This window comes from Aquarana catesbeiana, linkage group LG07 (genome assembly GCF_042186555.1).
Source record: "Aquarana catesbeiana isolate 2022-GZ linkage group LG07, ASM4218655v1, whole genome shotgun sequence".
In the NCBI taxonomy this organism is placed as follows: domain Eukaryota; kingdom Metazoa; phylum Chordata; class Amphibia; order Anura; family Ranidae; genus Aquarana; species Aquarana catesbeiana.
The window spans coordinates 165,373,043-165,392,413 of NC_133330.1; the positions used below are offsets into that span (position 1 = coordinate 165,373,043).

Here is a 19,371-nt window from a genome sequence, read left to right on the forward strand (position 1 = left end):
TGTTCTCGGGGGATGTTGGCTGAGCATGTTTTAGTGGAGCAAGGGAGGGTATACCTTTTCCTGCGTCAATCAAAAAGGGACCAATTGGGTCGCGGGGAATGGGTTACTTTGGTAGCGGGTGAGGATAGTTCACTGTGGCTGGTGGTGGTGGTCAGCCGTTTCGTGGCGGTTCGTCCGGGGGGGTGGTCATTTTTTATTGCATTTAGATCTGTCCCCGGTCACCAAGTATCAGTTTTCTTATGTACTAAAGCGATGTGTGGCACATTTAGGGCTAGACAATTTGAAGTTTTCCTCTCATTCCTTTAGGATAGGGGCGGCATCTGACGCAGGCGCTCAGGGTCTCCCGGCTTCAGCTATTATAGGTTTGGGTAGATGGAAGTCCGATTGTTTCAAACGTTATGTCAGACCTAACCTCTCTTTTTGATTTTATAGGTTTTCATCATTTTGTTTGGATTCTGGGCCATTCCTACATATACTGGGCACGGAAGCATGCGGCTCAACGTGGGTATTCGACTAATCTGTCGTTACAGCTGGAATCCTTTACTGTTTATTGGAAAGGTGTGTGAGGCATGAAGGGGCACCAGCTTTATTTTCAATCATCACAGTTGTGCCAGGTTTGGCCACTTCCCTCGATACTGTTAGTGCATTTAGGTGGGAATGATTTAGGTAACACCCGTACGCTAGACTTGTTGTCCTCGATTAAGAGGGATTTGTCCCATTTTCATTTAACCTCTCCGGATACAATCATTGTGTTTTCGGAGATAGTGCCATGATTGAGTTGGCTGTCGTCTCCGTTGCACAGGGTGATGGAAAAAATGAGGAAGAGGGTGAATCGGGGGATGGCTAAATTTATGCCGTCCTTGGGGGGGTTTAGTGTATTGGCATGTGGATCTGGAAGGGGGTTTCGCGGGGTTGTATAGACAGGACGGGGTCCACCTTTTGGATGTAGGTGCTGATATCTTTAACCTGGGGCTGCAAAACAGCATTGAGATGGCCGCGTATGTGGGGTAGGCCAGGCTTGTTGCTCAAGTCCGGCTGGTGGGGACATATTCGGTGTTGATACAGTGAAGCTGCCTGAGTTCCAAAAACTGGGCAGAGATTATGTGATTTATGGTATTAGTATTAAAGTGTTTCAGTTATATTTGGTTATATAAATATGTTGTTAAACCAATAAAGTGCTGCGGCCATTTCTGCCAAATAAACTGGTTTGGGTGTTTATTTTATATGGTTGTATCTGGGGAATAGGTGGGGGCGGGTGTGGCCTACAGTCCCATGTTAAAAGCAGGCAAAAGTATTGGGGCCCGCTTTCTTGGGACTGGGGCCACCTGGCCCCCTTTTAGATAGTAAGGGATTAAGGTGATATGGGTAAGCGTAGGCGATTCTGTCCATCTAATTAGCTCAGGTACAGGTGAGGGATATCCAATGGATATCCAGAGAAGGTTCTGGTTCCCCAGGGAAGTTTATTTAAGGGCTGTAGAGGGTCTAGGGCGTCCTCTGCAGCGGTCTAGGAAGAAAGAAGAAGAGCTTCCTCCCTTCTCGTCGCGGCATCTTATGTGGTTGGGTCATCCCGGAATCTGGGGGGGACATATTCGGTATTGATACAGTGAAGCTGCCCGAGTTCCAAAAACTGGGCAGAGATTATGTGATTTATGGTATTAGTATTAAAGTGTTTCAGTTATATTTGGTTATATAAATATGTTGTTAAACCAATAAAGTGCCGCGGCCATTTCTGCCAAATAAACTGGTTTGGGTGTTTGTTTTATATGGTTGTATCTGGGGAATAGGTGGGGGCGGGTGTGGCCTACAGTCCCAAGAAATTGTCATCACAACCAGGTATCCTGCTACGTCATCATTAGTCTGTTTTTGCTGCTACAGATGGAAAAAATACTGTTTGTAGGAATATTAGTTACCTGTTCACAGTTGTATGTTTGTGTGCAGCAGATACTTTGTCAGTTATGCATATTACACTTCAAGTGGAAAAAACCTAGTTATAACTATTCTTAAAAATGTTCCCTCCCCCTCCTCCTACATATCTTGCCTACCCTGTCTAAGAAAGATCTGTGTACTTATTTTTAATCTGGTCGGATCGAGTGATTCTGCAGCACGTCTGTGTAAGGGAACACTTAGCCCATGTTCACATCGAGCCGTTTTGACATGTGATTTGACATGTCAAATTTCCGGCTATTGCCGGAAACAGCACCGTTCGATTCGGCGTGACGCCGGTGTGATTCCCAAAAGTAGTTCCTGCACTACTTTTGCCGACTCCGGGAGCGATTTCAGTAGACATCTGTGCAGGAACCCGCACAGATGTCTCTGAAATCGCTCCCGAAGTCGGACTGACGTGGGTTTGAAATTGTACGAGTTGACCCTACAGCTCCATTGTTAAGGGAACACTCAACAAAGACTGTGAATTCTCAGAGCTGTGATGTCATTTATAGGCTCTCATGGCCCAGCCCTTGTTGGTGCTCCCTCCTCTCCCCTGCAGCAACCACTGATACAGGGGAGTTAGAGCTCCAGGATCACATGACCGGAGCAGTTTAAAAACAGGTAAGTACACAGAGGGAGGGGACATTTTCAAGAATAGCTATAGATAGAACTTTCTTCCATGGCAGTTGCCATTAATTTGATTCCATTGCTTCCATACTTGACCAAATCAAATGTGCGGAACAGGAGTTGTAGATGTCCTCTGACTGCACTAGCTGCCTGTTTGTTTCAGGTGGTTAGTGAGTCAGAAAGGTTTGAGTTCAAAGACAGCCAACCAACTAGCATTCTAAAGGGAATTATGTCCTTAATATAAATACCTTTCTAAGAGAGGCTGACATTGTGTGACTTAAGAGTTGCGTACTTATTCTATGACAGTGAAGCATCTGTCCAGCATCACTGCAAGTGATGGGGCTGCCATGGAGCTATTATGCATCTTCCAGCAGACAAGTATTTTGTGTAATGACAGGTTTACATGAATGAAAGTAGAAACAAGGCAACAGCAGCTCTGTCTGCTAAGTACTGTACTTATAATAACAACTGCTAAATGTGGCTTGTGACAGGTTAGCTTCAAGTGTAAGCACTCAAAATTTATTTATTACTTTTGTAGTCAACTTTGCTGCAATTATAAAGTGATCGATCCTATCTTGTGTATAGGGGACACATCTTGAAAACAAATAAAGAAACAATGTTACCATAAAATTTCATTTATATATTTAAAGCAGATTAAATCACACAGACAATTAAAGCAACATAACAGATTGGTCAACAACCTGCTGATTAATATAAACACTTTTGTGGAGGGGTCCTGCACTTCTCTTACAATGTCTGTATATTTGTACAAAGATTGGGTACCATCTGTTATTTTTCTTCATTTCCATGAATTTTTGATTACCACCACTGTTACACATATGAAGCATATATATATTGGTAAAGTAATTACGGCTTTGTTTGGCAATGACCAATGTTATATTAATGAATAATCACACAGTGTGTTTCTTCTTAAAGGAGAACTCTGCACGGTGGGTTTGAATGCATGCATTTTAGGTCAGGAACATGTAAAAATCACTTAACTCTGCTCTTGCCAGCAAATAAATTCTCAGCTAGCCCATATTGACTTGACAGGGATGTCAAAATAATTTACCTAAGGGGAATCTAATTCAGTTAGCACTTTACAGAACATTTGTTTCACAGTTGCAAAACTACAACAAGCAAATGTACTTTAAGGGCCAGTTCACACCACATGCAGTCCAGTGCGTTTTTTTGTTCTGCATCAAAAACGCATTGAAAATAGGTTATATGGTTTTTAATGGCACAGTTCACACCAGTGCTTGCAGTTCCAGAAAAAAAGTAGAACATGCTGCATTTTTCCTGAACTGGACTGTACCAGAATGATGTAAAACGCACCTAAATGCACCAAAAATGCACTGAAATGCACCAAAAACGCACTGGAACACACATGTTGTTATTTAAGGTCAAGAAAAAAGAGGGGACAAAAAGCACTGGACTGCATCAAAAACACACCAAATTGCATCAAAAACGCGTATGCAGAAAAGCACCTGGAAGGAATCCGGACTGCGTTTCTATGGTGTGAACTGGCCCTGGAAACCTGTCATGGCAAGAGTATGGAGGCTGCAATTTTTAAACTCCCCTTCTGTTAATGCAAGCTGCCTGTCATGCTTGCCCTCTTCATTTAATATGATCAGTGGCAGCCCATTCATTAGGGGCGCCGCCCCCTCTCTCCACTCTAGCTCCCTATATGCAATGGATAAGTTCATGCATAGCATGAATCTATCCATGGCCGCCGCGGCCACTCCCTATCCATGTGTCCAGCTCCTTTCAGGGCGCTGGGTGCATGAATTACAGTGTGGGGTTTTCTTTTGAAGCACCTGATTATAGATCGGGAGGCTCTAATAGGCTTCAAAATAGGGTGGGCTCGGGTCGCAGAGGATGTGCTCTGATCCCACCCAGGTGTGTTACAACAGCGAATGAAAATTCGCTGTTGAAACACTGCTCCTTAATCCGGCCAATCAGAAGCGGGTGTGAGACCCATTTTCCAATTGGCTGAAAAGAGAAGACTCCCGATTGGCCGCCAAGGAGGAGGGAGGAAACGGAAGCCGCCGCCGCCGCCATGATGTCCCGGAGAACGGGAGGCTGCAGGAGAACAGCAGGAGAACAGGAGGCCAAAGAGCAGGGGAAGCCGCCACCGAGCAGGGGAAGCTGCCGGTGATAGGGTAAGTGCTACCGACCGACCCGGGGGGGGGGGTGTTGGTTGCCCCCCCCCCCCCCAAAAAAAAAAAAATTCCACTGGCTGCCACGGAATATGATGATTAACTAGCCTTGAACATGTAGATATAAAATTCTTCTCTCTGACTTTTCTAATCTACAGGCTTGTTCTGAATACATTTTATTTTTGTTGCACATACCTGCCATTGTAAGAATGATACCATACATTTTTGAACAAACTAGTTCATAAATAAACATCTTGAACATTCAAAAATGTAAATTATTTTAAAAGTTCAGATATGATATATGGGATCTTGTGTACCTGCCAGAGTATTTGCATGTCTGTCCATTCAGTCCCAAGATTTACTCAACCTTGCCAGACAGCAGAACTGGGCTGATGACCTGACAATTCTCAAGTACGGTTAGGCAATGCTAGATCATCTTACTGCCCCAGAATGTGATTGGAAAATGAACAGCAACAGAAGTCTGGTGATCTCATTCTTCTGCTCCCTCCTCCTGTCAGCATGTTCCTTGTCAGTATATTTGCAATCAGCATAAATGATTGGTTATTATTGCCGCCCCTCCCTCTCGCAGTTCTACTGTTCAGGGTAATTATAACAAGTTGATTTCAAATCGAAGTTACACTTGTTCACTTAAATATATTTAATAATTTTTAATGGACACACAACCACATTCACCAGTACTGTTTTTATATTTGAACAGTGTTCAGCTTTAAGCCAAGAATTCTATTCTATCCCTGATAGCTAGTACATCTAGTACAAGTGTATCCAGCCTTCAAACATACAGTATATTGTCAAAAGTATTGGGTTACGTGCCTTTACACACACATGAACTTTAATGGCATCCCAGTCTTAGTCTGTAGGGTTCAATATTGAGTTGGGCCACCCTTTGCAGCTATAACAGCTTCAACTCTTCTGGGATTTGGACAAGTGCACATAGCAAGGTCCATAAAGACATGGATGACAGAGTTTTGGGTGGAGGAACTTGACTGGCCTGCACAGAGTCCCGACCTCAACCTGATAGAACACCTTTGAGATAAATTAGAGACTGCGAGCCAGGCCTTCTCATCCAACATCAGTGCCTGACCTCACAAATGTGCTTCTGGAAGAATCGTCAAACATTCCCATAGACACACTCCTAAACCTTGAAGCTGTTATAGCTGCAAAGGATGGGCCAACTCAATACTGAACCCTACGAACTAAGACTGGGATGCCATTAAATTTCATGTGCTTGTAAAGGCAGGTGTCCCAATACTTTTGAAAATATAGTGTATTTCCTAGATCTGCTTCTCACTACTAGCCTCCCTGACCTTTCTTGAATGCCACCTTCATCTCTTGATCTGCTGCTGATGCTTACCTCCTTTCAACTTTAAGGCTGGGTCCACATATGGGGTCTGGTGAGTCCTGGTTTACCATTTCAGCTCCAATTTCAGCCTGAATTTTTGGCTGAATTTGGAGCTGAAACAGACCAAAAGACAAATCGCACTGGACCCGCTGCGGAGATATGTGAACTGGCTCCATATAGAGCCAGTCAAAATCTCCTGCTATTGCAATTGGATGCGGGGAACCCGCATCCAATTTGCAATGGTGTGAACCCGCATCCAATTTGCAATGGTGTGAACCCAGCCTAAAGCTTAACTCTGTGATAAAGAGGCATGTGTATTCTTGCTTGAATCTTGATTAAGGATGAGCCAAACACCCCTCGGTTCGGTTCGCACCAGAACTTGCGAACAGGCAAACAATTCAGATGAACACACGAACACCGTTAAAGTCTATGGGACACAAACATGAAAAATCAAAAATGGTCATTTTAAAGGCTTATATGAAAGTTATTGTCATAAAGTGTTTGGGGACCCGGGTCCTGCCCCAGGGGACATGGATCAATGCAAAAAAAAAGTTTTAAAAACGGCTGTTTTTTCGGGAGCAGTGATTTTAATAATGCTTAAAGTGAAACAATATAAATGAAATATTCCTTTAAATATTGTGCCTGGGGGGTGTCTATAGTATGCCTGTAAAGTAGCGCAGTTTTCCCGTGTTTAGAACAGTCTGACAGCAAAATGACATTTCTAAAGGAATATTTAAAGGAATATTTCACTTTTATTGTTTCACTTTAAGCATTATTAAAATCACTGCTCCCGAAAAAAACTGCCGTTTTTAAAACTTTTTTTTGGCAATGATACATGTCCCCTGTGGCAGGATCCGGGTCCCCAAACACTTTTTATGACAATAACCTGCACATACAGTAAGCCTTTAAAATGAGCACTTTTGTTTTTTCATGTTAGTGTCTCATAGACTTTAACTTGGTTCCGCGGTTTTCGAATTAGCCGCAAACACAGCATAAGGTCTGAACAACCAAAGTTCGGCACAAACTTGATGTGCTTTGTGTCCCTCTCCTTGTGCATGATGACTGGTCTGGTCTCTGCCCACTTCTTTAGCTTTCTGCAGGCAGCCTGCAGTGACTGGGCCTGTTGCGTCTCTCGAACAACTCTGCTCTTTGCACAAGCTATGTGCAGTACAAAAATAGGGGGTGATTTACTAAAGCTGAAGAGTGTAAAGTCTGATGCAGATCTGCATAGCAACCAGTCAGCTTCCAGGTTTTATTGTCAAAGCTTAATCGAACAAGCTGAAGTTAAAAGCTGATTGGTTACCATGCACAGCTGCACCAGATCTTGCACTCTCCAGTTTTAGTAAATCTCGCCCATAATGTCACTGCTACTTTCACATAGTGATAACTGGGTTTGCAAAGGCATTTGGTGCACACAAAGTGGGTTTATATTTTTTAAGGAAAATATTTAGGTGAAAGTTTTGTGCCCAGAGTTCAACTTTAAGTTCTCATGTTTGACATAGTTGTGAGTGATCTGCTGTACCACATGACTATCAGTAACGTATCATACTCATATTTGCCACATTTTTAATTATGAGCCGCAAAATGTCTTTGACAATCCAGATTGAGTGTAAAATAGAATTTATGTTCAAGACTGCTAGAAACTATCAGTATAAAATCTCTTCTAATTAAATGTAATATCTACAACATATAAATCGCAACTGGTTATAATGCTCCTAAATTTGGCGCAATCCATGTTTGCTAAATTAGTCAATTCTTAAATTAAAGCTTAAAAATTATATTTTGCTGTCCCTTCAACCAGTGCATAAAGCCGAAAAAGTATAGAAGTAAATGATATTGCACATAAAAATGTCTGCTGTCAACAGCATTATCCCTTTGCTAGAAAAAGCTGGTTTCACAACTGGTGTCTTCAAGTTCAAATTACAGTAAATTAAACTCCTAAAAGATTTCTGATATGGCTTGTATTTGCACATTCACCTAGTCCATTTAATTGCTTACTCAAAAAGGTTTTTGAGGATAAGCTAAGAGGCTAACCTAAAAGTAGTAGTGACAGAAATGGTCAGGCTGCAACACAGAGGCTCCACCACACATACAAAAATAAGCTTTGTGTGGAATTCATATTAAACTATAAAAAAAAATCATCATCTGGAAATTTCTTTCATTATTTAGAAATACTAACAAGCAAAATCACTTTAGAGTGGTATTGAGGTCACATTTTAGGGGTAAAGTAATGGGTTGACTTTAAAACAGGGAGGGGTAAGGATCACATGCCTTCTATACACTACACTGTCACTTCATGTACCCACTAGACTCCTCCATAAACTCACAGCGTACATTCTGCTGAATATTAGGTCAGAGCTTCCATAGGGTTAGGGCCTTCCCCTGCCCCATGTGATTGGATTCTAGGGCCTTCCCCATCCCATGTGATGGGATTCGGATATATATATATATATATATATATACACACATATATATATATATATATATATATATATATATATATATATATATATATATGTCCTTTTAAGGGCTACTTTTCATTTGTTAAAACCAGGTAAAAGACTGCATTGTGTTGTTTATGCTTAAAAAGAATTGACGTTGACAAGTAAATGTGCTCCAAAGCTTGAAAGGGAAGTGACTCTTGGGCAAATACTATATTTTGGTTAAGTCATTCTGAGACTCAAGAATCTTGAAGGACCACATTTAACATTGGCTTGGAGCCCACCAAAAGAGGATGCTTTCCCTTCCTATAGCAAATGCACAAGATTGTGCAAGATGTCATGGTGCTAACATGTCAACACACAATAAAGGTGCACAGCGGTCCCTGCTGCTACTGCCCAAAACTCTTTTAGAAAATTGTGCTCAGTGTTGTGCAAGAACTAAAGGTTGACGGTATTCCGTAGCACACTTAGGACCACTTCTATTCTAGATATGAATCAGTTGTATGATGGTAGTGTAGAATAGGGGTCGCCAAACTTTCAAAACGAAGGGTCAGTTTATTATCCTTCAGACTTTAGGGGGGCCAGACTGTGGCCAGGGGGGGGTGGAAACAGCCCTGGCATCAATGGGAGTAAACATTACCATATTTGGTGTTGGGGGAGGTCAGTGGGAAGTCAGTCCCCTTGAGCAATGGCTTCCAACCAACAGAGAAGGAGTTAAGATAGGAAGCCTATGTCCCTAAGGATGCCTGCTGAGCCCCACAAAAACTGGAATTTAGGGAAACCAACAACCCCTTTTTAAAGATTAATATCTTGTCAGGAGTTTTGGTAGAGGGCAACAAAATTTAATGGGGTGGACATGTAATAGCTATTGTTTAGAAAACATTTAGAAAACATAACAGCTTTCTATGTCCAACTTCTTGTTTGACTTTGCCTAAAAAAAAGAAGATGCAGAAGAAAGAAGAAGACATTTATATATAACATTATACTGTTCTATGTGCAATACTGTGCAATAAGATGACTGAAGTCAGCACAATTTCACCTCATTCACTAAGATGAGAGTTTTCCCTTTGCAAAGGGGCTCACTTGGCTTAGTGAATGAGGTGAAATTATCTTGACTTTAATCATCCAATCATGTGTGAGCAAAAATCCTGTTTTTTTTTTAATATTTTCATTGCAAGTGATTGGGTAAAAATACCAATAGAAAATATGCGCTCAGGTTCTCCAAAAAAAATCTAAATCTAAATTTATCAGCCTTCACTATATCCTGATACAAGATATATGACAATTGAGACCTCTAAAGTGTGGCACTTAATACAACATATACAAACATGCAAATAATTAGTGAAGTGCAAAATACGAAATTGCAAAATATTAAGTGTAAATATCATCACACTGTGATCACAGAGACTTACCAGATACTTTTGACCCTCGAATTTAGAGTGGTCATAAGCGCTTTTAGCAGGTGAAATTATCCTCGGACCAAGCAGCAATAAGAAAGAAGCCAAAAATTCATAATTTATGCATGTGAGGATAGAAGACAAAGCAGTCCACATGTAAACCCATAAAAAACAACTTTTATTCAAAAAGCAAATGCACTCACAATTAGAAAAATGACTCAAGCTTGTATAAAATGCCTGTATATAGCTCAATACCAGCTTTATTCTGGCAGAAACAAAAATGGCCGCCGGCTGGTTTGCGCATGTGGTGGTGTGTAACCTGGTTCCGCCCAACACGTTTTGTCATATGTGATATCATTGGGGCACAGGGTACATGTCTACAACCATACTTTATATAGAAGTGAACAGAATGAAGATTGGCACTGGTTGGAGGACAAAACTAGGTGGCAGATCTGGCTCATTGTGCAAATGCTGATCCCCTAATGATCAGATTAAAATCTGATTTAACCCGACCACTGGGGGATCGGGCATTTTAATAAAAGTTGTTTTATGGTTTACACTATGAGGAGCACTTCATTTGTCTTCTAACTTTACATGCACATATGATGAGTGGAGCCAAGGGGAGAAGCCTGTTTTGTAAAGCATTTGGTTTGGTTTCTAAAGTGCCTTATGATTGTGAGGTGAGTCCGGAGGAATCCTATGTTACAGTTTGGTCCAAAGATAAGTTCACCCGTTAAAAGCACTTATGACTTATCTTGAGGGTCAAAAGTTTCTGGTAAGGCTCTGTGATTACAGTGTGGGGTATGCAGCACTTTATATGTGGGCAAGTCATTTATCTCACCTATACACTGGCAAGGGGAAATTGTTCATGAGATTGCATCACTCTAAGTTGATCTGTGTATGGACACTTTGATTAAGTCTATGTATGGACATTGTCATGCATGACATTTACACTTTATTTATATTTTGCAATTTTGTATTTTGCACTTTACTGATTATTTGCAAATGTTTGTATATTTTATATTAAGTGCCACATTTTAGAGGTGACACGTGATTTTGTATGCTTTGCAAAAAGAACTTTCACCACATTCACTAAGAAAAATTTGCTTTGAAAGTTTGCGTGCTCTGTTTCTTTAGTAAACCAGGGTCAATATGTAGACAGTTACTAGGTAAAAACACATTTTGACATAATTATAGGGGTAGCTAAGAATCTACCACACATCGCTCATAACAAGTGTGCAAAGCTGATAATTACTTTGACATTGAACTGATTCCGTGTCATAAATCTACCAGAAGTGTGTTCTTTTGGCAAGAAATGCAAGTATCACAATTTTTTAAAACTTAGTTGATAGTGAAAACATCTTCTCCAGCTAGAAGGTAGATATGCAAATATTAATTAAAATCAAGCCTATAAAGCCTTGCCTGAGGATGGGTTCACACTATTGTGAATTGGATGCGAGTTCTCCGCATCCAATTTGCAATAGCAGGAGATTTTGGCTGGCTCTCTATGGAGCCGCTTAACATATCTCCACTGCGGCTCCGGTGCAAATTTGCACAGGAGCCCTTTGTGTCTTTTGGTCTGTTTCAGGTCCGAATTCAGCCAAAAGTTCGGGCTGAAATCAGACCTGAAATGGTAAATGTGGACGCACCAGACCCCTGCTGTGAGCCACATGCGAAGATAGTGTGAACCCAGCCTGAAAGAAATATATGGAATACTATTGCCGACTTACAAACAATGCTAGCTACTTGGCTATTATGCTGACCTACTGGCTTCGATACAGATCTGATACAAACATGAATATCAGGAAAGTCAGAGTAAAGTATTACTTGTAAAGAAAAATCAACAATAAAGTCCTTATCTGCATACTTGTTCTAAATCAGTAACTCCAAATATTGATGCTTGAGGGTCAACATGTCAGCCAAATTGCTAGCATAATAGGCATCAAACACTGTCTCTCTGTTTCTCCCAGGAAATGCTTAAAAAACAAAAAAACAAGGAAATTCTGATAGCAAATGCTATGTGCTGACTCATGATCAACATAGCATGATTTAATGAGCAGGTTCATCTCCACTGCTCAAGAACAAATCAGTTCTTAAATCCACCTTTTCACGTGAATGTACACTGGGCCAGGTAAAACAATATGCTGCATTAAGGTTATATTGCACAATTATATTAATTATCTAAAACTGAAATCTTGCCATAGGCAGATCGTCCCTAAGTTAAAATAATTTTGAAGAAAATAGAATGACCACATTATTGCTACCTAATTTGTGTTGTTCATGGCAAAATATTAAAAGAAAAGAGGGTTGCAAGTTATGGATAGATATTTAAAGCTAGTGCCCTTGATAATCAAGCCACAGATCTCCACACTTAATAAGCAACTCATTACTTTACAGTGCCTATAACTTACATACTTACACAGTTAACTCAGTTCAGACAATTGTACCCTCTCCAAAGCTCCAGAAAGAGAAAGCAAAACAAAATACTGCATACAGCTATAGCAAATAGCTGTATGCTAACAATTCCTTTGTGGCTAAATGCAGTTGGCTCTAATCCCTAGATCAAAATATGACTAATTTATCCTTTCATAATTGTGAATAAAATTAAGTTTTTGCTATGGGGTAGAACAATACACAGCTATAAGTGAAACTCCAGACAAACATTATTTTCCAGTTTTGGATAGCGTGGGGAGCTTTAGAAAGCTTGTGGGGCTTTTACTGCTTCCTGCTGGGGAAGTTGAGATATTGACTCTCACTTCCTGTCCAAGATACCAAACAGGGTATGAAGTAAATACCACCTTTGACAGAACAGATGTCCTCCTATGAAATTTTAGATTATCCTTAAAATGTTGTCATGGTGTTAATGGTCATGGGGAAAGAAAGAAAGTTGTGATGGGGATAGAGACGTCAATTCAATTTGACAGCAATTAAAATACATAATTATGCATAGTTCTCTAATAGTATTGTTTGTTTACATCTAAAGAAATTGTGTGAAGTTGATAGTTTAATTCAACCCAGGCCAAAAATGTGCCCGAAGTGAATAAATCTACCTTACCTCAACTTGTAACAGATGGCCGTGTAAGTATCCCTCTCTGGGATTGGGGCATACCCAATGTAGAACTACAATTTTGACTTGAATTTTTTTTGTATTCACCAATCTTCATGGCGTAGGTGTGATAATATATCCTATACTACAGATTACGTTTTGTCTTCCCTACATAGTAGCACTGCCTTCACAATATAATTAGTAAACAACTCCTTTGGTTTAGCAATTTACAAAACATCATGGATTTCATTGTTTTCCATTTACAAAGAATAGTTTTTTATTTTATCCCAAATATATTTGCAATATCTAAAGTTGCCACATTTGTTTGTCCCTTTTACTATATTTTGGTTTCTGTTTGTATTTTCTAGGTGACTGCTGACCTACTACTACTATACTTTATTTAAGTAGCCCTCCTTTATACTATTTTTGGATTGGGTTAAATAAATTCATTTACCTGAGGGTCTGCTCTCAGCATATACCAGTATTTTTTCATGATGTTTTTAATTTGATTATGTTGTCAAGTATATCATATAATATGTTTGACAGTTTGGGTATCAGTTGTTGGGACTTTCTTATATAGCAACGAATCTCTAGATTTTAATTTGGCCCTCTGGAATGCTTTTTTAGGTCTCTTTATACTATATCTACGGGCTCTCGCTCTTTGTCTGGGTGCATTGGCTTCCTTCTGAAAAAACTTAAATTTTGGAACAATTCCACCTAATTTGCAAGTATTGATTATACAGTATTGATTTCTATAATGGGCTGGATGTGCACTGGTCACATGTAAAATGATATTCCCAGCTGTAGATGTACAATATACTAGTTGGCATGCAATCATTATTCATCAGAATACAGATATCTAATAGAGATCTTACTCTGGCTACACATCATAGTAAATGTTAAGTAGCTAATTTACATTTAATATTTTTATGAAATATATCAATATTGGGCGCTCACCATCTCATAGCATTAAGATATCATCTATGTACCAGTGCCATGAAAGAATGTGGCACAGGTACATGCTGTAGACAGGGACTCCTGCAAAAAAAAAAAGGTATGACAATTTTCTCTTCTATAGTTTGTAATAAATGAGGGATGAATGCTATTTACAACACCCATACAAATTGTCTGCTATATCTGTAAAGCAATGAAACTTGACACTGGATGTAGGCCTTCCCCACTTTATGCAATACTAGAAAAAAAACATTTTGCTTGGAGTTCCAATTTAACCAATCTTGCCATAAAGAAACGTTTCATATACCAATGGAAAAATCCTATTTCCTCCATAAATAAGTTATAAACTGTGCATCTATTAATAATAAAACTGTGAGTGAAAATACAATAATATTAAATGAAATATTTCATATTGAAAATATTGTTTGTACGTCTTGCATAAAATAAGATATTTGTGTGAATATTAATTAAATTTAAAAAAATGTTTTTATATTTGTTGTATAGTAATTAGAGTTGATTCTATCAACCTTACAGATGAAAATGCGTATTATTAAATTGGCTGCTAAATTATATAAGGTATATAGAAAAATACAATTTTTGGTCTTCAGATCGCCAGGTAAAAAAAAAAACTCTGACATAATATTTAAAAAATTCAGAAATGCCCTTTTTTTCCAATGGCAAAGTTTCACGGTGATTTTAGTATGCAAATATCACATTATAAGTAACTTGATGTCCATTATCCCAGGCATATAACAGCCGATCTTTTGGATTGTAATCTATTTGTGTGGTATAGGCGTATTCATTTTCAAACAGTAGTCTTGGAACAATTTGGGTGTTTGTATGTGTGTCAAAAGCATAAGATATATTGGCAGTTTTTTTGTTGTAGTTGTCCACTGCATACAACACCCCACAGATTACAAAACAGTTGCCATAGAAGTCTTTTCTTAGCCCAGTCCTCCATGTTGTCTCTTTCTGAGTGGTAAGGTCCACAGAATTTAACTTGCTGAGAACAATAACTTCCTGTTGAAAACCTTCATCATCAAATGCTGGATAGATAACCCACAATCCATTCTCATCGATTGCAAAATCTATGTCAGAGTGACCTCTCCACCTCCAAGGGGTAGCTTCCTCATAAACTACGTCATGGAGCATAGCCCAGGCTGCCACATATCGATGCTTTAGATCATATTTTATGATATTACGAGTAAAAGCCCTGTTATAATAGAAAGATCCATTATATACAACATGACCAGTGCCAATCCAGCTGTAGGGAAGCTTGTAGGAGTTGCTCCAACGACCTGTAAAAAATTACAAAAAAAGACTGAAAATAGTTTTGCAAACACATATAATGATCATTAAAAAAAATAGCAACATTATGCAGCATACTAATACTTCAAAACACCTGATTAACGTTGTTCTATTAAGGCTGAATCCTGGGATAAGTAAGGAAAAGTTGTCTAAATATAAGAAGTGTGTGTATTCTCACTTGAAACTTGGGGTGCAGTAATCTAGTGTGAAATTTCACCTCCGTGCAGGAGCTATCTTTATTAAGACCAGACACTGCTGCTCTCTCTCCTCATGTAGGCTAAGTGGTTTTGTATCCCCCCTCCTGTAGTTTTCTGTAGGCAGTCTGTGGTGGATGGACCTTCCGGGCCCCTTCCGGAACTCTGTGTAGGCTATGTGCAGTGCAGTGATGATGTCACTACTACTTTTAAAAGGTAACAACTGGGATTGCAAAGGCATTTGGTGGACACAAAGTTAACTAATATCCTTTGTACCTATTGAGGAATATATTTGGATGAAAGTTTTTGTTTCTGGGGTTCAACTTTAACTGCCAACAGGATTCATACAGATTATTATTACAGGTATTTATTTAGTGTCAACAATTTACACAGCACTTTATATACTGTGCATTTACATCAGTTCCTGCCCTCAAGGTTTTTACAATCTAAGGTCCCTACCTCACATGCATACATACACGCAGACACATATTAGGGCCAATCGAGACAGGAGCCTAATAAAATACCAGCATGTGTTTGGAATGTGGGAGGAAATCAGAGTAAATGTAGGAAATCTACACAAGCAAACTCCATACAGATAGTGTCCATACCGGGGACCACAGTGCTGCAAGGCAGAAGCACTAACAACTAAGCCACTGTGCACATGGAGCTTCTGTTTCCTAGGTGGTCGGCTCGGGCTTGCGTCAAGAAGAACAGTCTGGCAAGTGTCTGATCCTAACCATAAACTCTCTTATAAGGATATAAATTGCACTGCATGGTAGTACCAAGAAATGGGCTGATTTTTTGGACTGGTATTACCACTATAATTGGGTCCAACTTCCCTTTTCTGTGTGAAATCTGCCTAAGCACACAAAGATTGGCATAGGAATGGTTGACTTAGCAGAGTATGGTTTTGATCAGTGCAGGGACAAGGTCATCTGGTACCAAGGACGAGGATGAAAAAGTGCACCCCTCTTGAGTTTTTTAATTTGGCTCTACAACATGGAATGCAAATTTAAAATGGTGTTTAAAAAAAGCTAAGAAAAGATAATACAAGAATTAATAAAAACAATAAGGGTTATTTAAAATTTTAACTACAAATTTTAGAGTTAAAAAAAATGACAAATTTTATTTTGTAATGTGCCCTTATAAAGGCACTATAATTGTATTTCTGGTACAAAGCACTTTGTTAAATCTGACACTATAAACGCTAAACAAAAGCAAATGTAAAAAGTAAACATGTGATGGACACTGACTGGGTATCTCCGCCAAGAGAAATACTGGTATTCAACAGGTACACGAGACCAGTGAATCTGGCAATAGTTACCCCAAGAACTAGGCAATCCAGTTTTGGAATGAACCATAATAAGAACTGTTTATTTGAACAAGAATACAGGCTTTTATACACTTGAGAAGGAGGTCAATCACCACATTAGCTACTTAAGCCTGCCTTCCGCAGTTGTACGTCGGCTGTTTGAAGAGGAATACCGGGGTGGCAGCAGAAAGCTGAATAAAAATATAAAGTACAATATTTTTTTTTATACAAATAAAAAATAAAAAGTAAAATAAATAAGAAAAAAATTTAAAGCACCCCATCCTGCCGAGCTCGCCCGCAGAAGCGAACGCATACGTAATTTGCTCCTGCATATGAAAATGGAGTTCAAACCACACACGTGAGGTATCGCCGTGAACGTTAGAGTGAGAGCAATAATTCTAGTATTAGACCTCCTCTGTAACTCCAAACTGGTAACCTGTAAAAAAAATGTAAACGTCGCCTATGGAGATTTTTAAGGGTAAAAGTTTGTCGCCATTCCACGAGCGGGAATTTTGAAGCATGACATGTTGGTTATCAATTTACTCGGCATGTCTTATTTCTTATTTTTTAATTAAAAAAAAGTATATTTTTTCCAAAAAAATTGCGCATGTGAGACCGCTGCGCAAATACAGTGTGACCTAAAGTATTGCAACAGCCCCATTTTATTATCTAGGGTGTCTGAAAAAAAAAAAATATAATGTTTGGGGGTTGTAAGTAATTTTCTAGCAAAAATAGGCCCAGTCCTTAAGTGGTTAACAATGACCCAAATAATTACCCAAAATCTCACACAATGGTTTAGGTAACGAGATACAGCTGACTCATGGCTAATCCCTTCATAGAGTATCCTTAAGAGTTTAGTCAAATTAGTCACCAGACAGAAACAATAGGTAAATGGGAATTCACACCTAGGCAGGTTCGCTGATAGGGGGGACCACTGGTCCTCCTGTAGGGGGCCCGGCACACAGAGGGGCACAGAGAGCAGAAGGATCAGAGAATGAAGGATGACAGAATGATGTCATGTGTGTCTCCTGCTCCAGCAACTGAAAGTCGGTTTCTTTCTCCCCCTGCCACCTGCTTTCAGCTGCTGTTTGAAGAGGAATACCGGGGTGGCAGCAGAAAGCTGAATAAAAAATATAAAGTACAATATTTTTTTTATGCAAATAAAAAATAAAAAGTAAAATAAATAAGAAAAAAATTTAAAGCACCCCATCCTGCCGAGCTCGCGCGCAGAAGCGAACGCATACGTAAGTTGCGCCCGCATATGAAAATGGAGTTCAAACCACACATGTGAGGTATCGCCGTGAACGTTAAAGTGAGAGCAATAATTCTAGTATTAGACCTCCTCTGTAACTCCAAACTGGTAACCTGTAAAAAAAATGTAAACGTCGCTATGGAGATTTTTAAGGGTAAAAGTTTGTCGCCATTCCACGAGCGGGAATTTTAAAGCATGACATGTTGGGTATCAATTTACTCGGCATGTCTTATTTCATATTTTTTAATTAAAAAAAAAGTATATTTTTTCCAAAAAAATTGCGCATGTGAGACCGCCGCGCAAATACAGTGTGACCTAAAGTATTGCAACAACCCCATTTTATTATCTAGGGTGTCTGAAAAAATTAAATATATATATTACGTTTGGGGGTTTAAGTAATTTTCTAGCAAAAATAGGCCCAGTCCTTAAGTGGTTAACAATGACCCAAATAATTACCCAAAATCTCACACAATGGTTTAGGTAACGAGGTACAGCTGACTCATGGCTAATCCCTTCATATAGTATCCTTAAGAGTTTAGTCAAATTAGTCACCAGACATAAACAATAGGTAAATGGGAATTCACACCTAGACAGGTTCGCTGATAGGGGGGACCACTGGTCCTCCTGTAGGGGGCCCGGCACACAGAGGGGCCCAGAGAGCAGAAGGATCAGAGAATTAAGGATGACAGAATGATGCCATGTGTGTCTCTCCCTCCAGCAACTGAAAGCCGGTTTCTTTCTCCCCCTGCCACCTGCTTTCAGCTGCTGGGTGAGAGACACACATGGCCGCATTTAGGGGGGTGCTGGGGTGGGTTGTGCCCAGCCAGATTTCAGTTCTGCCCCCCAAGCTGGTCCTTCCTTGATTGATGTGCATTGCCTGTCCAGCAGCTGCTGAGCTCCTTCCCCCACTCGCACTTAGAGCCAGGACAAGGAGACGGCAGCCTGTAGGCTTTAGCAGTGGAAGGAGAAGTGGCAGAGAGAAAAGAGAGGAGGTGCACTGTGTTGTGTTCTTGCCTCCTGTCAGAAGAGTGTTAATCTATATAGCACAGGATCGCTCTTACTGTAGATCGCACTGTACACACACACAGTGCCCCCATCCACATTTCCTTCTGCCGGGAGGTGAGCAGCCCTTGGAGGAGGTAGGGGGCGCTGTGTGTGTGCAGTGCGATCTACAGTAAGAGCGATCCTGTGCTGTACAGATGAACACTCTTCTGAGAGGAGGCAAGAGCACAACACAGACACTTCTGCCAGAAAAGTGGTTAAACTCCCATGAGTAAGCCTTGTGGAGTTCAAGTCCATTACCATAGAGCCCAGTATCTTATGTGTAATGCCTATCATTCTCTCCCATAAGTCACCCAGGTGGGGAGAATGAGGAGGATTGAACAGTATGTTGTC

General features: G+C 39.9%; 1 protein-coding gene across 1 annotated transcript in view; it reads right to left on the reverse strand.

Annotated features, from left to right (window-relative positions):
• Positions 1-10,067: 10,067 nt before the first annotated feature.
• The window catches only part of OLFML2B (olfactomedin like 2B), a 483,693-nt gene continuing 474,389 nt past the window's right edge, over positions 10,068-19,371 (reverse strand). The window contains exon 8 of the mRNA XM_073592846.1: positions 10,068-15,208. Coding sequence (XP_073448947.1) covers positions 14,607-15,208 — 602 coding nt within the window. The 3' untranslated portion in view covers positions 10,068-14,606. The remainder of the gene's footprint in view (positions 15,209-19,371) is intronic.